This window comes from Mandrillus leucophaeus, unplaced genomic scaffold (genome assembly GCF_000951045.1).
Source record: "Mandrillus leucophaeus isolate KB7577 unplaced genomic scaffold, Mleu.le_1.0 Scaffold3, whole genome shotgun sequence".
NCBI classification, from domain to species: domain Eukaryota; kingdom Metazoa; phylum Chordata; class Mammalia; order Primates; family Cercopithecidae; genus Mandrillus; species Mandrillus leucophaeus.
Genome location: NW_012103142.1, coordinates 13,096,874 through 13,115,223, shown reverse-complemented (window position 1 = coordinate 13,115,223; position 18,350 = coordinate 13,096,874). Strand labels below are relative to the sequence as shown.

The window sequence follows — 18,350 nt, the reverse complement described above, 5'->3', positions numbered from 1 at the left end:
TTTAAAAATAGTACAATTTTTCTTTTTTTTTTCTTTTTTGAGATGGAGTCTCTGTCAGACAGGCTGGAGTGCAGTGGTGCAATCTCAGCTTGCTGCAACCTCCGCGTCCCGGGTTCAGGGGATTCTCCTGCCTCAGCCTTCCAAGTAGCTGGGATTACAGGCACGTACCACCATGCCCAGCTAATTTTTGTATTTTTAGTAGAGAGGGGGTTTCATCATATTGGCCAGGCTGGTCTTGAATGACTGACCTCAAGTAATCCACCTGCCTCGGCTTCCCCGAAGTGCTGGGATTACAGGCCTGAGCCCACCGTGCCCAGCTAGTAAAATTTTTCAATTGTACTCTTACAATTTAAATAAGAACATGAAGTTGATTGCTTGTTTTCTGTATATTTTGACAAATTAGTGTTTTATTTTAAAGAGTGGAACAGTTTTCTTGCAGTTACTAAATAATATAATAGCTACAGTAAATGAGTTATCATCCTTAGATTAACTCAAGCTCTTACTCAAATACTTCTTTAAAAGAAGTTCTTGATTATTTGAATATGTTTTCCTTTCTCTCCTCTCTGAACAGTGGCAATTATGGTCAGCTACTAGTCACTCTTAATTCATATTATTTGATACTGGTGTTTGATTATACCAGGGATTGGCAAACTGTGGCTTGAAGGCGAAATCCACATAGCTCCCTGTTTTTGTGCAGCCTGTATAACCATGAATATTTTTTACATTTTTAAATGGTTGGGGAAAAAATCAAAAGATGAGTAATATTTCGTGAGATGTAGCACTTACGTGAGATGAAATTATGTGAGATGCAGAACTCAGATTGCAGTCACCATTCATAAGTTTTACTGGAACATAGCTATACATATTCATTCATGTATGGACTGTCATTGGCTGCTTTGGTACTGTGATGGCCATTGTGCAAAAGAGACCTTATAGCCGACAAAAGTGAAGATATTTACTGTTTGACCTTTTCCAGAAAATATTTGCTGACCCTTGGGTTACACCTATAGTTTTTTTCCCAGCCTGTTACATTTCACCACATAGGTTAAAAAAAAAGAAAAAAGATAGAAAATCTTTGTTTCATTTTTTGTACAGTACAAATTTTTAATTGTACTTTAAAAAATTATGTGATTTAGTGGCTGAGTGCAATGGCTCACAGCTGTAATCCCAGCACTTTGGGAGGCCTAGGTGGGAGGATCACTTGAGACCAGAGGGTGGAGGCTTCAGGGAGCCGTGATCACACCACTGTACTCCAGTCTGGGTGACAAAACGAGACCCTATCTGGACAAAAAAAAAAAGAAAGAAATTGTACAATTTAAAATTCACACTTAAAAAATTGATAATTTTTGTATTGTCATAGTACAATTTTAATTAAGTTAGACTGACTGAAAGAGAGTTTCATGTGTGCCTATTTGTATCTCATTTACCAGTGGGCTATGTACTAATTTTGGAGTTAACAAGGACTTGGTGTTTACATTTGCATTCCTCAGCCTTTAGAAGACTTTCATCTTGGTTGATGTTCAGTGAATATTGTTAAAGTGAATTAAGTTTATATGCAAATTAACATGGTTATGTATATATGTGGTAGAATTTTAAATCAGAAAACCCAATAAAGAAAATAGGACTAAATTTATGTAGTATTCCACTTAAGTGTCAGCTTTTGGATCTAGTGTCCATTAACTAATAGGGTATTAGAATATTTACCTGTTGTAAAGAAATTTACCCCAGGTTCTCAAACATGTTAATGATGAAGCTGAAAATGGAACATGTAGACTCTAAATGTCCACCCTTCATTTTCAGTGTAGAATCCAAAATGAAAGATTCTAGCAATTTGTGGATGATTATTCTTGTTCATTGGGTCAGCAAGCACAGTATTCAGTATGATATAAACTTAGAAAATAGACATGAAGTTCCTCTCATTTAATTTGATATATCTTCTCATATGAATTCTGTTCAACAATACTCCCCAATTTTTTATTTTTAATTAGAAACAAAATGTTATGGAGGTAGGAGCAATTCCGTCTTCTATTTTTGGTGTTTTAATGTTGTATATGGTGATTTATCCTTAAAGGTTAACTTTGTTATCAAGTCATAGGAATAAAGTTAGTTACCAAAATAAAGTTAATGATGGTGGGTTTAGTATTCTTTCAAAGTCTGATATTTTGTTTTGTTAGCAAATAGCTTAAAGAGACATTTTAAATATCAATATTTTATTTAAAAACATTTTTTTCTTATTCCTTAGATACTGTGAAATTATTCCTAAGTTTTTGAGAGAGGAAGTATATAAGGGCTTTAACTATATAAAGTATGTGTGATTTTAAGAAAATTGAAGTAGTTATACTGAATTGAAGCCATGTTTTTTTGTTATGGATTATTCTTATAACATGTACTAAAAGTGCTACAGGCAGCCTTGTTGCTTTTCCACTCCCTTGCCAAACCCTTGCTCCCAATGTCTAGAATAGATTATTGTAGGCTCTAGCATTTAACAGCATAATAAAGATGACATGTGTGAAAATATATTTATGGTAAGTAGATTAATTTTGCATTTTCTTTTTTAAAGTTAATATATGTAGAAACTACAATTCCTTCATTTTTAATTTTTCTTTCTTTTTGTTTTTTTAAATGAAAGATCTCTTTCACTTAACTTTCTTTACTCAGAGTTTTAGAGAACACATCTGGCTAGGTGCGGTGGCTCACGCCTGCAATCCCAGCACTTTGAGAGGCAGAGGCGGGTGGATCATGAGTTTAGGAGTTTGAGACCATCCTGGCCAGCGTGGTTAAACCCCGTCTGTACTAAAAAAATACAAAAATTACCTGGGCATGGTGGTGGGGTGCCTGTAATCCCAACTACTTGGGAAGCTGAGGCAGGAGAACTGTTTGAAGCCGGGAGGCAGAGATTGCAGTGAACCAAGATCGTGCCACTGCCCTCCAGCCTAGGCAACAAGAGCAAAACTTCGTCTCAAAAAAAAAAAAAAAAAAAAATCTATAAGTAGAAATGAGTTTTGTGAGTTTAGTGAAGAATTGAATACTGCATTATGAATAATTTAATTTGAAATGTTAAATATTGTTTTGAGTCATTTAACTGTGAAAGATATACTTGGATAATCACCCCGTGGCATAATTTCATAGGTTTTTGAAATCTTTGGAATGGGGGGAAAGGGAAGCTCCTGCAACTGAGAAAACCCAGATTTAGTAATCTGATATTCTAATTCCTTGTCAATATTCAGGAAGTCAAATTGTTTACATTTGTTTGAATCCTGGAAACCTCTGGTCCCCAGGACATACAGAGCATCGCAATTTCCCTCTTTCCTCTAGAGTTGTCCAAGCATTCTCTCTGTAGAGGAAAAGGGGACATTCTCCAAAGGCTTTGAGATAGGAAATTTGTTCATCATAAAAGAAGCTCTAATTTTTACTCTTGTAGGATCTAGAGGTTATGGAAATTAGAGATCCTGGATGTGGAGAGTTACTGGGCTAAGATTTTTGTGGAATTTTTCTGTTTATTAAACTCTCTGGAAACAGTATATGAATGGTATTGGTGTCTTTATGCCGCAAGGAATATTTCCCTCTGAATATAATAGTAATTAACATACCTAGATAATCAACCTGTTCCCAAGTATCAATTTTAATATCTGTGTAATATTTGTATTATAATGTATCTATTAATAGTATGATGAGGTTAACCCTATACTTATTATTCTAATATTTCTGCAGTTTATATTTACCAAGTTTTAGCCTTGGGAAATTTTTGCATTGTTTAGTATAATTATTCTTGAACTTTATCTCAGAACCTGAGAAATTTCTATGTGATTTATGCATAAAGACACTATGGAGTTTTCCAGGTTTATAGCTTTAATATTTACCCTTAATTCTTGAGACCTAAAATCAAGGTAAATTTCATGTGGTAAACTCAGCTTTTTTCATGAATAGAGAGGAAGCCAGTTATTTGCTTTTGACTTGGAAGAATTTGTTCAGCCTTTTAATAGATTCCTTTTTTTGGTTATTGATGTAGACATCATTTGTTGTTCAGCTTCTTTAGTTTTCCTCTTAATCTCACAAATTCAACTGTTGTGTCATTTATATATTGGTTTGCATTTCTGCATGTACCACACTGGTTGTCAAAAAGTTATTTCCAATTTTATCAAAGTATCATCATCATCCTACTCCAGTCACCCTAAATTGGATATATGTTTATATAGTGTTTTTTTTTCTTTTTTAAGACAAGGTCTCACACTGTTACCCAGACTGGATTTAAACTCTTTTGCTCAAGTGATCCTCCTGCCTCGACCTCCCAAAATCCTGGGATTATAAACATGAGCCACCATGCCCAGCCTATATAGTCTTTTCACTTTTAAAATTTTCTTTATTGTGGCGGAAACTGAAATAAATTACTTCCAAAGTCTCTTCAGTTTCTGTGAAAGACAATATTATAGAGCAGTTAGAGGGTTTTTTTTGTTTTGTTTTTGTTTTTTTAGAGTTTGCAGTCAGACTGGTGGGAGTTGGAATCTCATTTCTGCCACTTATTAAATATGTTCCTTGGGTAATCTAGTTAACCTCTTCAAGTCTTGAAGTGGCAATGGTAATAGTACTTACCTTATAGAGCCATTTTGGCATTTGAATCAGTTTGGTGGTGTCTAGCAAACAATAAATCCTCAGTATGTACTATGGATATAATCGACTCATTGTCATTTTTGTCGTAACTATCATTATTAAATGGATTCTAAATTCTATATATTTTCAGATTCATTTTTTTCCTTTTCTTTTTAAAAAGTATTTGCTGCCTTTAAAAAACTAAATCATTAATCTGGTTCCTTTTTGAATATTTTTTACGTGGCCCCAAATGCATATACCATGTTTAATGAAATTTCAAACATTTTTCCTTCTACATGTGAAAATCTTAAGTTTTCTAGGAATACACCCTTTGATTCTCTGCCCTGGCATCTTTTACTGCATAACCTAATTCCACTCTATATTTGGTCCAAAGTGCTGCAATTATTGGCTCTTTCCTGTTAACATTATGCCCACAAATCACATGAATTTGTGGCCATCTGTGCTCATCCAACAGACAGCTATATACGTCTATTAATAGCATGTATTAAAACCTATATGCTTAAAGTTTTAATCTGCTTTAGCAGTATCTAGTTTGTGTGCCCACTGAACTTTCACAACATGGCGAAGGCTCCTTGTGGTCTGAGATAATAGTGGAATCAGTTCCTTCTCTTCCCCAGTCATACATTGAATGCCCACATACAACTGGCATCTTGTTAGATGCTGAGAATACAAATTTAAGTAACAGGCGATTTTTTTTTTCCTTTAAATGCATAGGGGAGAATAGAGATAAATTAGTTAATATAAAAGTATGACTGTGTAACTACATAACTATATAACTATGTAACTATACTATGAGGAGGTTGTGAAGAGTGCTATGGAAGCATCTAGGAGTGGGATCCGTTGTTTATTGCCACAATAATGCTGTATAACAAAACATTGTGAAACCTCAGCATTTATGATTGTATGTCTAGGACGGTAGATTAGGCAACCCCACCAATCTCAACTGGGCTCTGTTATCTATCTGAAGGTCAGCTGACTGCCAGCTGATCTACAATAACTCAACTGGGATGACTGGGGTGACTGAGCTCTGCTTCATGTATCTCTAATTTTCCAGCAGATTAGCTTTGTCATACTTTCATGGCAGTGGCAGAGTGCAAGAGTGCAAGTTGAAATGCTTAAGCACTTCTTAGCCTCTGCTGCAAATAATATCCCATTGGCCAAATAACACAATAGAGTTGATCTCAGGGTTATAGTGCAGGGCTACTTAAAGTTACTTGGCAATGGGAATGGATATAGTATGAGGTGAAAGGTGAGTTAGGGCAATCAGTGCAATATGCTGTAGAGGAGCAAATGAGTATTACGGAAAATTTCCCAAGGGTCGTACCGGTTGAACTAAGTTTGGAAGGCATTGGCTGAATGGAAGAAGAAACAAAGACTTATTTGACAGAGAAAATACCATGTACAAAAGTGAGAAGACATGAAACCTATTGTGTGGTCAGCTGTCCATAGGGAGTTTGATATGTCAGGAACAAACGGTGCATGGCTAGAAATAAGGCTGGAACCAGAGAGAAGCCAGATTTCAAAGACTTTTATATAATGAACAGAGGAGTTTGAAAGTTGTAGGATTCTGTGAGGGCTCTAAGGTAGCGTCTTAACTACTGTTTTATTGATATTAACTATTATAAATAATTAATTTCCTGATATTGCCTATTAATATTTTTATTTGCTACCGAGGAGCCTAGTACCTATGAAGGTCTTAATCATGTACAGGCTGGTAGTTGGTAGGTACAGAGATGTATGTTTTCATTAATATTTTTAGTATACTTAAATATATGTTCATTATAAGCTTCTACAAGTACATACTGAACTTTTTATAGTAAGATTTAAAGATTAATATGAGTTTCAGTGCTAATAGTGTATATAAATATCTATAAAGGGTTATTATTTATGCATGCCAAATTTTTAAGTTATTAACTATATATTAAAGTAAAACTAAAAGATCGTTTAATGTATGCTATGTGTTTATTTTCAGTAGCATTGTGTCTTAACATCCTTCTCATGTCATCACTTTTTTATCCATGTTCTAGAGAACAAACTGAAAACACATTTCTTCTGGGTATACTAAATTTCATTTTTATTTGAGGAATATAGTATTGTTGAGACTAGAGATAAGCTTTTTCTTAAGGTTCTTAAAAGTGACTGATCACTAAGACAATTGTCTTACATATTTCCTGATTCAAATGAAAGCCCTTTGTGAAGGAACTAATGGAATATATTATGTAGTACAACTGGAATATATTATGTATTTCCCTATTGGCAGTCACAGATATTTACACAATTAATTTTCGAGTTGCATTATTTACATATTTTTAATTTATAGTTTTATTTATTCTGTATTATATTCTATGAGACCAAAGCCATTGTTTTTGGTGACTAATTAGATTTTGCAAGTACAACTACATTAGGAAAAAGATTATGTACAGTAGTGGTATTAATTATTGCCAACTGGTTTTTCTAGAATGTTATGTAAGGAAGTGTAATTAAGTTATTATTTTGGCGTGAGTTTGCTTCATTTTTTAAAATGTTGGGTGAAGGAGATTCTAGTCATTATACCCTGATGAACTTGACATCAATCTCAATAAAAATTTTGGAATCTGTAATTATTAGGAACTTGCATGCGCTCCCAATTCATATCAGAATAAAACAATTTTACTTTCATTAAGGTAATGCCACAGTTGTAGAGTAAAAATTTCAGTGAGATGTTTGATGTCATCTCTCCTGATGTTCTGCTGGATGAGATGGAGAGTTATATTTCAGACAAGGACAGCTTGAAAGCTGAATCAACTCTTCCCAGCCCACAAAGTGTTCATTATTGGATCTGTTGTTTCAAGGATATCTCTTTGCTACAGGGCTTTATAATTGGCCTAGGACTTGTTCAACACTTAGAGGTTTGCATTCCTTCGGTTTGTTTACTAAAAGTTTTGTAACTCTTTTTTTCCTGACAACTTGGGTAGGACCTTAATATATAAATCAAATAAATGCCAAACTACTCTGATTCAAGTGAGAATTGAAAGTGGTAGTAGTTTTGGAAAGTCTTTTCAAAGATACGCCATTTACATTGAGACCAAAATGATAAGAAATAGGAAATCTTTAACCTTGCAGAAGGCTAGAGAGGATGCATGGTTTCTTCAAGTAGATTAGTGGTTGCCTTTGGCTGAGGATGGGAAATAGGACTGACTATAAATGGGCATGAGACATTGTTCTGGAATGATGGAAATGTTCTGAAACTAGATTGTGGTGATGATGGTAAAACCCTGTAAATTTACTAAAAGTCATTGAATTGTACACTTTAAACAACTGGATTTTATGGTATGTAAATGATATCTCAATAAAGCTGTTTAAAACAGATGCTGTTAACAAAAACAAATCGAAACCAGACCTTTAAAGTAAGCTTTCTTCATATTTTTGAAAACCTGTCATGTAAAAGGATTTGTTATTTCATCAGTTCCAGGGGACAAAGCTAATCCCAGCATATGGAAATTAATTTTTAAAAACCCAGAATTTCACTTACTAGAACAAATATCTCTCCAAGATGCAGAGGGACAGGCATAGTGATAGTGTGTTGCAGAGTCTTTAAGAGGTTTAAATGACATAATACATATACGTATACCTGGCACTTAGTACATGCTTACTGTTTAAAGAAAAATTAATACAGATAAGAATACAAGTGTATGTTTGTATAATTTTTAAGAGAGAGAGAAAGAAACATGCACGCAGTTGTGCCAAAATGTTAACAATTGGTGATTCTAGGTGAAGGATTTACAGGTGTTCATTTCACTTCAGCTTTTCTGTTAGTTAGGAATCTTTCAAAATAAAATGCAAGAAGAAGGAGAGGAAGGGAGGTCAGGCTGACAAGTTTGTGAAGGCAAACTTCCTTCAACGCTGTGAAAAATAATGAGCCTGTCATTCAGTATCTGAAATAAAAAGAGAAAACTTGATTTATTGCTTCTTATCATAAAGGAGAGATACATGCTGGTCAAGCACAGTTTGTTAGCAAGGCAGGCTGCTGATCTTCTTTCGAGTTTCCAGGAAGCATTGAGTTCAGGGATTGGTCGTGTTCTGGAGTTGACATAATCTATAAAAAGAGAGATGAGAATGTTGTTGATAGGTTGGCACTCAAGGGTGTGTTGACTGGAATGAGTCTGTTCCTGGTTCTGGTGGCTGTTTATTGCCATGGCTACAGAAAATCAGTCATGTCTTTAAGTTTGTGGGAACTTTGAAAATTCTCAGGTAGTATGATATTCAGTGCCTGGCATGATGTAAACCCAGTATTCAATAAATATTCATTGAATGTAAGTGAATTTTTTAAAAGCTCACAATATTTGCCATTATCACCACCATCATCATCTCATTGTTAGAAACTGAAGAACTTGGCTTTGAAGTTCTAACATCTTAGGCTGCATTTTATTTGGAATCCTCTCACTAAAGTCCTTAAAGTTATTTTGGAGGTTATTTTGTTTGTTTGTTTAAATCAGTGTTTCCTAAATTTTTTTCAATGCTGTGTAACTACATGGGCTTAGAAAAAGATTACATAGATAGTAAATACATTTAAAATCAAAAGTTTCTTTTCTTCTGAACCTCTCAAGAGTGTCTAATATGGTAACATGCATTGCAAATCTAGTGAAGAATAAAATATGTCATTTTCCAAGTTAATTTAATTACAAAATACTTCTTTTTCTGGACACTGTCAATCTGAAAAATGTTGTTGCGGTATACCACATTTATATCCGTTTTATATTGATAATTTTCTGAAGATCTGCTAGTACAAAATTCTCTTATCTCTATGTGACTGTCTCATACCAAGTAATTCTGACTCTTACTGTTGCTGACTCCCCGGGTAAGTCTCTTAACTTTCTTGACTCTCACTGATCCCAGATTTATGTAATATGGGAGAAACTTTCCTTTTTGCATGCTTAACAGTTTGTTTTAAATGATAGGTGAGAAAAGTCCTCTATGACTATAAGGTGTTATTGTGATTGTAGTGTATCTGTTTTCAGTGTTATAGGAAGTTAGTTTTTTGACTAAATTTCAGTCAAAATAAGATAGTAAAGTCCATTAAATGTTTTGGAGGCCTAATGGACTTTGATTTAGCATGTTGTTGTACAATGAGTTCTGGATGAGGTAAAATTCCTAGCTTTTGCTTCTAACTGTACTTACGACCTTGAGATGGCTATTTAACCTCTTGGACTTTAATTTTCCGTCTGTTTAAAACAGAATCAATGGACTACATAATCTTTTAGATTCTTTTTTTAACTAACATTCAGTGATTGCTATACATATCTTTCCTGTTCCTCAAATAGGGAGGGTTTATAATAATTTGCTTTATGCTGCTATCTATTAAGAGTTTGAAGATGGGAATATGTGCTTCTTAGAAATGTAGGATATATGAGGAAAAATGTCCTGTAAATTGTTAGAAGAAATTCATAAAGATATTCTGCTAGTTTTGCAAACTTTCTCAGATGCACATTTTCATGCACTGTAGATGAGTTTTATGAGTTTTCTTGTAAATATTTATGGATGAGCATTCTTATGTAAGTCTTGATTTTTAAAAAATTTTCTAATTTATGTATTTTTTCATTTCTTTAAAGCTATTTCTTTCCCACATCAGATCTTAATAAATACATGTTTTAATATTTCACACTGCCGACCGGGCGCGGTGGCTCAAGCCTGTAATCCCAGCACTTTGGGAGGCCGAGACGGGCGGATCACGAGGTCAGGAGATCGAGACCATCCTGGCTAACACGGTGAAACCCCGTCTCTACTAAAAAAAATACAAAAAACTAGCCGGGCAAGGTGGCGGGCACCTGTAGTCCCAGCTACTCGGGAGGCTGAGGCAGGAGAATGGCCTAAACCCAGGAGGCGGAGCTTGCAGTGAGCTGAGATCCGGCCACTGCACTCCAGCCTGGGCCACAGAGCGAGACTCCGTCTCAAAAAAAAAAAAAAAAAAAAAAAATATTTCACACTGCCTATCGCATACTTTACATTTCGTGATTCTGTTCTACATTTTTGTTCTGTCAGCTTTCTAATATACAAATTATTTAGTAATTCATTAGTTATATTGTTTATTGTGTCCTTTCCTCATTGGAATGTAAACTCGACTCATTTTTTGTCTGTTTTGTTCACTGATATATTCCAAGCCACCAGCACAGTGACTGACACATACCAGGCAATCAGTTAATATTTGTTGATTGAGTGATTAATACCTATAGGTAATATGTGTTTACCTGTTCAAAATTTTACACTGTCTTATCTTTTGTCTTAAACATATGTATATTAGTATATCTGCATTTTTTTACATCAGCATTATTTATTTTACATCATAAATAATAACAATAATTTTGCTTTTTATGTATCTTCACATATTTATATTTATTTCATGGTGTTTTATAAAATTCTAAAAGTTTTCTCAAAGTTCTGTTAAATTATGTGAGTGCTTATCAGCCTCCTATTCACTGTAATTCCATTAGGGAGAAATTTTGGGGTATTATAGTAATACTTAGTCTATAAAAGTGTTATCAAAAAAATGCTTTGAAGGGGGGGAAAAAAAAACCTTTCTTTTGCGGACAGCAAGTTACCTAGAGCCTTCTTACACCAAGCCGTAGTCACACAGCGTCTATTCCAAAGTAATGTCAATTACCTGAGGTAGGCAAACGTCCAAAAAAGCCAGAGCTAATTTAAAAAAAAAAAAGAAAAAAGTAACTAGCTCCCAAGACCACAGTAATTACTTAACCACAGTATCCAGAATGATTTAACCCCATTAGAGTCTGTAGCCAGTGGTAAGTATTGAAAGCAATTCAGCATCCAAGAAGATGTACACATGACAGTAAAGAAACATCTCTTTATCCTTTCTTTATGTTTGGTTTCTAGATGCTTTACGAGTAGATCTGCTTGTAGGTCTTGTGTGCTTGGTGACTGGCCCAGCAGGCTGTCTCACAGATCATCACCAAACCTATACCCTTTGCTTCTTTTTCAGAATCTCTTTAATTAAAACTTTATCAGTCCTTCCCCTCTGTTAGAAACTTAGTCATTCCCCTCTATTCTTAATCAGGGCTTGGAAATTTAAAAGCGAGTATTTTAGACTCAAAGTTAGACCTGTTAAATTCTTTTAATTGAAAAAGAATAATGTAGACTTCCGTGATAATATTTTCAACACCTCTTGCCTTTTTCTTTTTTAATTTAAGGGACAATGACATGTTTCTTAGAAATTATTTCCACATATAAGGCCAGGGATAAACTGTAGCCTTCGTTTCCTTCCTCCAATTATTTTTATTTATTTATTTACTTTACTCATTTTTAACATGTTTTTCTTTTTCTTAATTTCATGATTTTTTCCACAGTTTACTCTATACAATTTGATTTTCTCATAACAGTGTTGCCCCATTCTTGAAGACACAGTCTTTAAGATTTACGAATTATAGTTGAATCAGATATATGTGATTCAAAATAAAGTTTCTGAAAAGGTTTCTTTAAAATTATCTAATCTAGTCCCCTCCTTTTACTTGAGAAACTGAGGTGCCAGGAGAAGTTACCTGCCCATTGCAGCAGTTCTTAATAGCAGAGTGGGAACTAGAACCAGATCATCTAACTTCCAGGATATTTTCATGGTTACTGACTTTTCCTACTTTGTAGCTGATGGCCAGAATATAGTGTGACTTCTAGCAGCATTACTGTAATCTTTTTAGTTGGATACAAGCCCTGTGAACTTCATCGTTTTTTTCTGGGCTCAAATCTCTGGCTGGTCATTTAGTTTGGTGCTACTTCTTTCCCTGAGCGGGGGGCCATGACTACAGTGAGATGTCAGCTGGGCACCTACTCATCCACTGACTCTCATGAACTTCATCCTCAACATCAGAGAATGGAAAAGCATTATCTTTAGATGAAGGAATTAATTTCCCATATACTATTTGTTTCTGTTTTGAGACTTTAGAACTGAAATAATAATGGTAATTGTTTGAAAGCAAATATACAAGTTTTATTTATTATTAATTCATTCCTTTAACAAATGAAAGTGTTTTCTGGCTTGTCTTTTTTTTTTTTTTTTTTTTTTTTTTTTGGTGGAAAGTATGCCATGACCTTCTAATACTAATTAGGATGATTTACTTGGTAGAGAATAATTTGGAAAACCCCTCAATCCCAGGCAAACTAGGGTGATTGGTCATGCTGATAACAATAATGTATATATGTTAGTGAATGCTAAAAGATTTTCTAACACCAATAAATAAAATATATTTTTAAAAATACTGTTTTGGCCAGGAGCAGTGGCTCACGCCTATAATCCTAGCACTTTGGGAGGCTGAGGCGGGCGGATCACAAGGTCAGGAGTTCAAGACCAGCGTGGCCAACATGGTGAAACCCTGTCTCTACTAAAAATACAAAAACTAGCTGGGCATGGTGGCAGGTGCGTGTAATCCCAGCTACTCAGGAGGCTGAGGCAGGAGAATTGCTTGAAGCGGGGAGGCAGAGGCTGCGGTGAGCCAAGGTCACACCACTGCACTCCAGCCTGGGCGACAGAGCAAGACTCTGCCTCAAAAAAAAAAAAAAAAAAAAAATCGTTTGTTTTATTTTTACCTCCTTTGATATTTCTCTTTTGTGTTTGTTTTATGCTGTTTTTGTTATAATATTATATGCATTTGTATAACTTGAAAATAAATACACACACATATGTACACACACTGTATATACTTGCTCAAAAAGTATTTATTTTCCCCTTATAGTTGATGCCATGAAAAGAGTTTGGAGTTGACTGCTTTTCGCAGTTGGGGATATGTAGACATGAGGAGGATGGGTCAATGGACACAACATCAAATACATGCATTTACATAGGGTCCAGAGGTTAGCAACAGATTTTGGCAAATGAAATGATGCTTTAGAATTTATAGAGAGATTAAAAGAGTATTGCTATATTTGGGTAGCATCTTGGCATAGATTACTAACCAAAGATGTCACATGTGGGCTCAACATAAGTAAGATAGTAAAGCTCCTTCATTTTTAAGAAATCTTTCTGTCTCTTTTTTTTTTTTTTTTTTTTTTTAAAGCTGATGTTAGAAACCACTGAAAAGGGGTTCTTTTGTTTTTTGAGAGCAAAATGACTAGATGTTGATTGTGGATTTTAATAGATGTCTATTTGAAGGCTCTCCCCTAATTTTAGATAGTATTGGGCATATACATAACACAAAAATGTTAAAAGGGTTAGTCATAAATTCTGCTGGCTTTTTAAAACAGTATCCAATGGTTTTGTTCAGGATTCATCCTCCTGGATCTCAGTATAAGTATACAGAATAAAAAGTTTAACTTCATCTCATGAATGCCCTTGTTTGTTTCATACTTTCACTGTGTACCTATCAAGCGGATTGCAGAGTCAGTTGCCCTAGTTTGAACTGAGACATTTCATTCCAGGATTGAATAAAGCCAATGCTGTTTGCGTGAGAGGATAGAGTGTAAATGGCTCCGCCCCCATCATTATGAAGTTGCTCTGGCCTTACTTGTAATCATGGCTGTCAGATTCACAGTGCTTCCTAAAATGGAGGATTGTGTGTTATAGCTACCGAGACTACTGCAGGAGACCAGGAGAGGGGCAGCCTTTTCAGAAAGTTTCCTGATAGACCTTTAGTGGACTGTAGTCAGGAAGTACTGGTATTGTTACAGGCATCGAGACAGTATGTAAATAAACAGGGTATCAGATTCCATTGATTAGGACAAGACCCAGGTTAAGTCAGTCAAGACATCATAGCACTGGGAGGTAAGTCTTTAAAGGGGAAAAAAAGTCAAAATAGTTGTATAAGTATCAATTACTAATCTGTCTTTAAGTGGCTTATAAGTAGTACGTACATTGCCGAGCAAAAAAGGAAGTGACTGTGGCCAGGTATAACAGTTTTCATTTCTGTTTTCTGAAAACCACTGGAACAATGGCAGAAGTTATTTATAAAAGCTTTGGGAGAAAAACTGAAGTACCAATAACCCTGAAAATTAAAATAATATACTCATCAAATGATATACCTCATACCAGTCGTTGTAGCTGATTTCGGTACTTAACTTTACATGTGTATGCTAATAAAAACTGTTTTTAGTACAAAGGTCTAACTTCCTCATGAAAGCTTAGGCAATTTGTGTATTTTATTGATACAAGAAGTATTTCCAGTTATTTAGCTTTGATAACTTTACACTTTTTTTTTTAACAGTGACATTTGAAGTAACTTAGAATAAGGGAAGGAAAACCTTGTTCAGGTATTCCAAAGAAATAATGCGTGTATCAGTGAATACAACAGAGGATTTTTGCCTTTGTGGAGTTTGCTTTTTATTGTGGACTTTCTGTTCTCTTTTTGTTCTATTGGTTGTTTGCACCAAATAACATACTGTCTTAATGATTATAACTTTATATTAAGTCCTGTAGAAAATACTCTCCCATCTTGTACTTTAAAAGTGTTTTGACTATTCCTGTCTCTTTACCATCTCATATGATGTTTAGTACCAATTTATATTTCTTTTTAATTGCATCTTCTACCTCTATGTTAATGATGGCTTTTTGTAGATTGATCTTATAGCCAGAAAACTTGCTAACTTATTAATTCAAATAATTTTTTCTTAATTTTTGGTTTTCTGTGTAGATACTCATATTATCTGCATATAGGGACAGTGTAGTTTTCTCTTTTCCAATACTTTTATAGTTTTAGTCTTGTTTTATTGTTCTGACTATAATCTTAAATATTGACTGAAAGTGGTGATAATAGCCATCCTTATGTTGATTTAGTTCTTAAAGGCTTTAAATTCTTCTGTGTATGTGGTTTCCTGTCATGAGTGGTTGCTGGATTTTGTTGAGTGGTTTTCTTACATCTACTGAAATGATTATGTAGGGTTTTTTTCATTTTCTAAAGTGATATAGTTATATTAATACATTTATTCAATATTGAGTTCTTCATTTCCTGGCTATGTTAGTCAAAGTTCTCCAGAAAAAAAATACAATCAGTAGAATTTTGTAAAGGCGATACACACATACATATAAGATACACGCACATGCATGCACATATACACACACATATCAAAACAAGGAGGAACTAATCATGACAATTACAGTCCTTGACTACAGGTGCACTCCATCATGCCCGGCTAATTTCTTTTGTATTTTAGTAGAAACAGAGTTTCACTGTGTTGCCCAGGCTGGTCTTGAACTCCTGAACTCATGCAATCCGCCAGCCTCGGCCTCCCAAAGTGCTAGGATTACAGGTGTGAGCCACTGCACCCGGCCTATTTCTTTTTCTTACCTAATTGCTTTCACTGAAATTTACAGTATTGTGTTGAATAGAAGTGACAAAATTGGACATTGTGTTAATGCTCATCTTAGGGGAAAAGTTTTTAGTGTTTCACCATTAAGTCGGATGGTAGCTGTGAGTTTTTCATGTATGGTCTTTATCAGATTGATAACTTTTCTGCATTAACTTTTTAAATGCTATTATTATGTTTTTCATTTCCATTTCTGTTTAGTGCTTTTTCAAAAATGACTAAGCATTTGGTAAGGTTTTTGTTGTCCTACATATACTTCTCATTTCTCTTTTAAAACCTGAATTACTCTAGTTAATAGATACTTATTTATTCAGGTAGGTGTAGGCTGTAGGTCTGATTCTGCGTTTTGTTGGTCCTGCTCCCTGTCATTCATGATGACTTGATTCCTGGTACACGCAGTGAATTTTGATTTTGAATTTATGGTCCTTGATATGTCATCCATGGGAGTTCTTTCAGTTGTTTGTTTGAAATACGTTCTTCAAGAAATGAGTTGCATTTGTTTCTACAAGGTACCTGTGGGCACCATCAATATAAATCACTTTAAATTAATGCTTGACCTTTTTTTAAGACTGTATGGCCAGCAGATACTCTGGCACCATGGAAGTGAATTTATGGTTAACAATTCCTAGGGAATATTTTTTCCTCTGCCACTCAAAGCTTCGGGTGAGGTAGGCAAAGTACATTCTCTGGAATGGGTATTTTCCTAGTTCACACATTGAGAGTGACACCGTCACTGGATGTTAGGTTTCTCGATGTTATATTGGAGTCTCAAACTGATTTCCTGCCTTTCTTGTGGTCCCCACGTTCTTCCTATACCTTGAATTCTGTACTAGTTCAATATAGACTGTAGGTTACTGTGATTAGGTAGATACCTTCAGAATAAATTTTGAAGGTTCAGTGCTCTATTATAGAACTGTTTTTTCATCTTGTCTGACTTTGGTTTTGTCTTCCCTATTGCTGGTTGACGCATACTCTAAATATAAATTTTTAATATATTATGGTGCATTTTGAAGTGTTCTTTACCAAGAAGGTATTCTTTGCACATCCAGTCTACTTTTAAGTTTTAAGAAGAGGACTTTTAAGGCCAGCCTTTTTAATCCATTCTTGAAAATCTGCTTATTCAATGGTATTTACATAAATTTTTCTTATCAATTTTCAAAGCTGATTACATCATACACTTTTATACCTTTCTATGTGGCTCTTACTAGCTCTTGTATTGGTAATTGGGATGTGATTACATGATTTACTGGTTGCCAGTGTTGTGAAGTAGTTGTTAGTATTTTGCATTTTGAAACAATAAATTCTCCTTAAAAAATACTGTACGAGCCGGGCACGGTGACTCACGCCTGTAATCCCAGGACTTTAGGAGGCCGAGGTGGGTGGATCACCTGAGGTCAGGAGTTCAAGACCAGCCTGGCCGACATGGTGAAACCCCGTATCTACTAAAAATAAAAAGGTAGCCAGGCATGGTGGCACGTGTCTGTAGTCCCAGCTACTCAAAAGGCCGTGGTAGGAGAATTGCTTGAACCCGGGAGGCGAAGGTTGCAGTGAGCTGAGATCGTGCCACTGCACTCCAGCCTGGGCAACGGGGTGAGACTCTGTCTTAAAAAAAAAAAAAAAAAAAAACTGTACAAATCCAGAAATAGCATAGATAACACTGCACTTTTCTTTTGAAGTTGCAACTTGTGTAGGAAAGACTTTCTTTTCTTTTTTTTCTTTTTTTTTCTTTTTAAGCAGGGTCTGACTGTGGCCCATGATGGAGTACAGTGGCATGACCTTGGCTTACTACAACTTCTGCTGCCTGGGCTCAAGCCATCCTCCCACCTCAACCTCCCAAGTAGCTGGGACTACAGGCACCTGCCACTGCTTCTGGCTAATTTTTGTATTTATTGTAGAGGCGGAGTTTCACCATGTTATGCAGGCTAGTAACCAACTCTTGGGCTCAAGTGATCCTCCCGCTCTGGCCTCCCAAAGTGCTGGGATTAAAGGTGTGAGCCACCACGCCTGGCCAAGGTTTTATATTCTTTGTCTAGAGAAAATTGCACAACCATTCAGACATTTGAGCAAACAATTTATATTCTCCTTATTAAACTGATTCATGTAATAAATATCTTTCACTTTTTGCCATTCTTAGTTTTATAGTCCTTAATATTGGTGTGTTTAAAATTATTTTGCAGGTATTCTTTAGGTGATGCTAGAAGGCCTCTTCATGAAACAGCAGTTTTGGTAGAAGATGTGGTACACACTCAGTTAATTAATCTGGTAAGAACATACATAATTTGATTCGGTATCTCTTCTCTGCGTTCTTTTAATAGGATTGTAACCCAACACTTTAAAAATATTTTATTTACAGCTGGAATTCTTTTTTGTTAGCATTATTGAAGTATAATTTATATATAACAAAATTTACTGGTTGAATGCATAATTTGCTGAGCCTCAACCATGGAATATTATAATATAAACTT

At 35.1% G+C, this 18,350-nt stretch overlaps 1 protein-coding gene across 2 annotated transcripts in view; it reads left to right on the top strand.

The window, feature by feature from the left end:
* The window catches only part of SUPT3H (suppressor of Ty 3 homolog (S. cerevisiae)), a 524,788-nt gene that overhangs the window by 242,593 nt on the left and 263,845 nt on the right, over positions 1-18,350 (top strand). For both annotated transcript variants that reach the window (XM_011986846.1, XM_011986847.1), the window contains one exon: positions 18,063-18,147. In XM_011986846.1, coding sequence (XP_011842236.1) covers positions 18,063-18,147 — 85 coding nt within the window. The remainder of the gene's footprint in view (positions 1-18,062; positions 18,148-18,350) is intronic.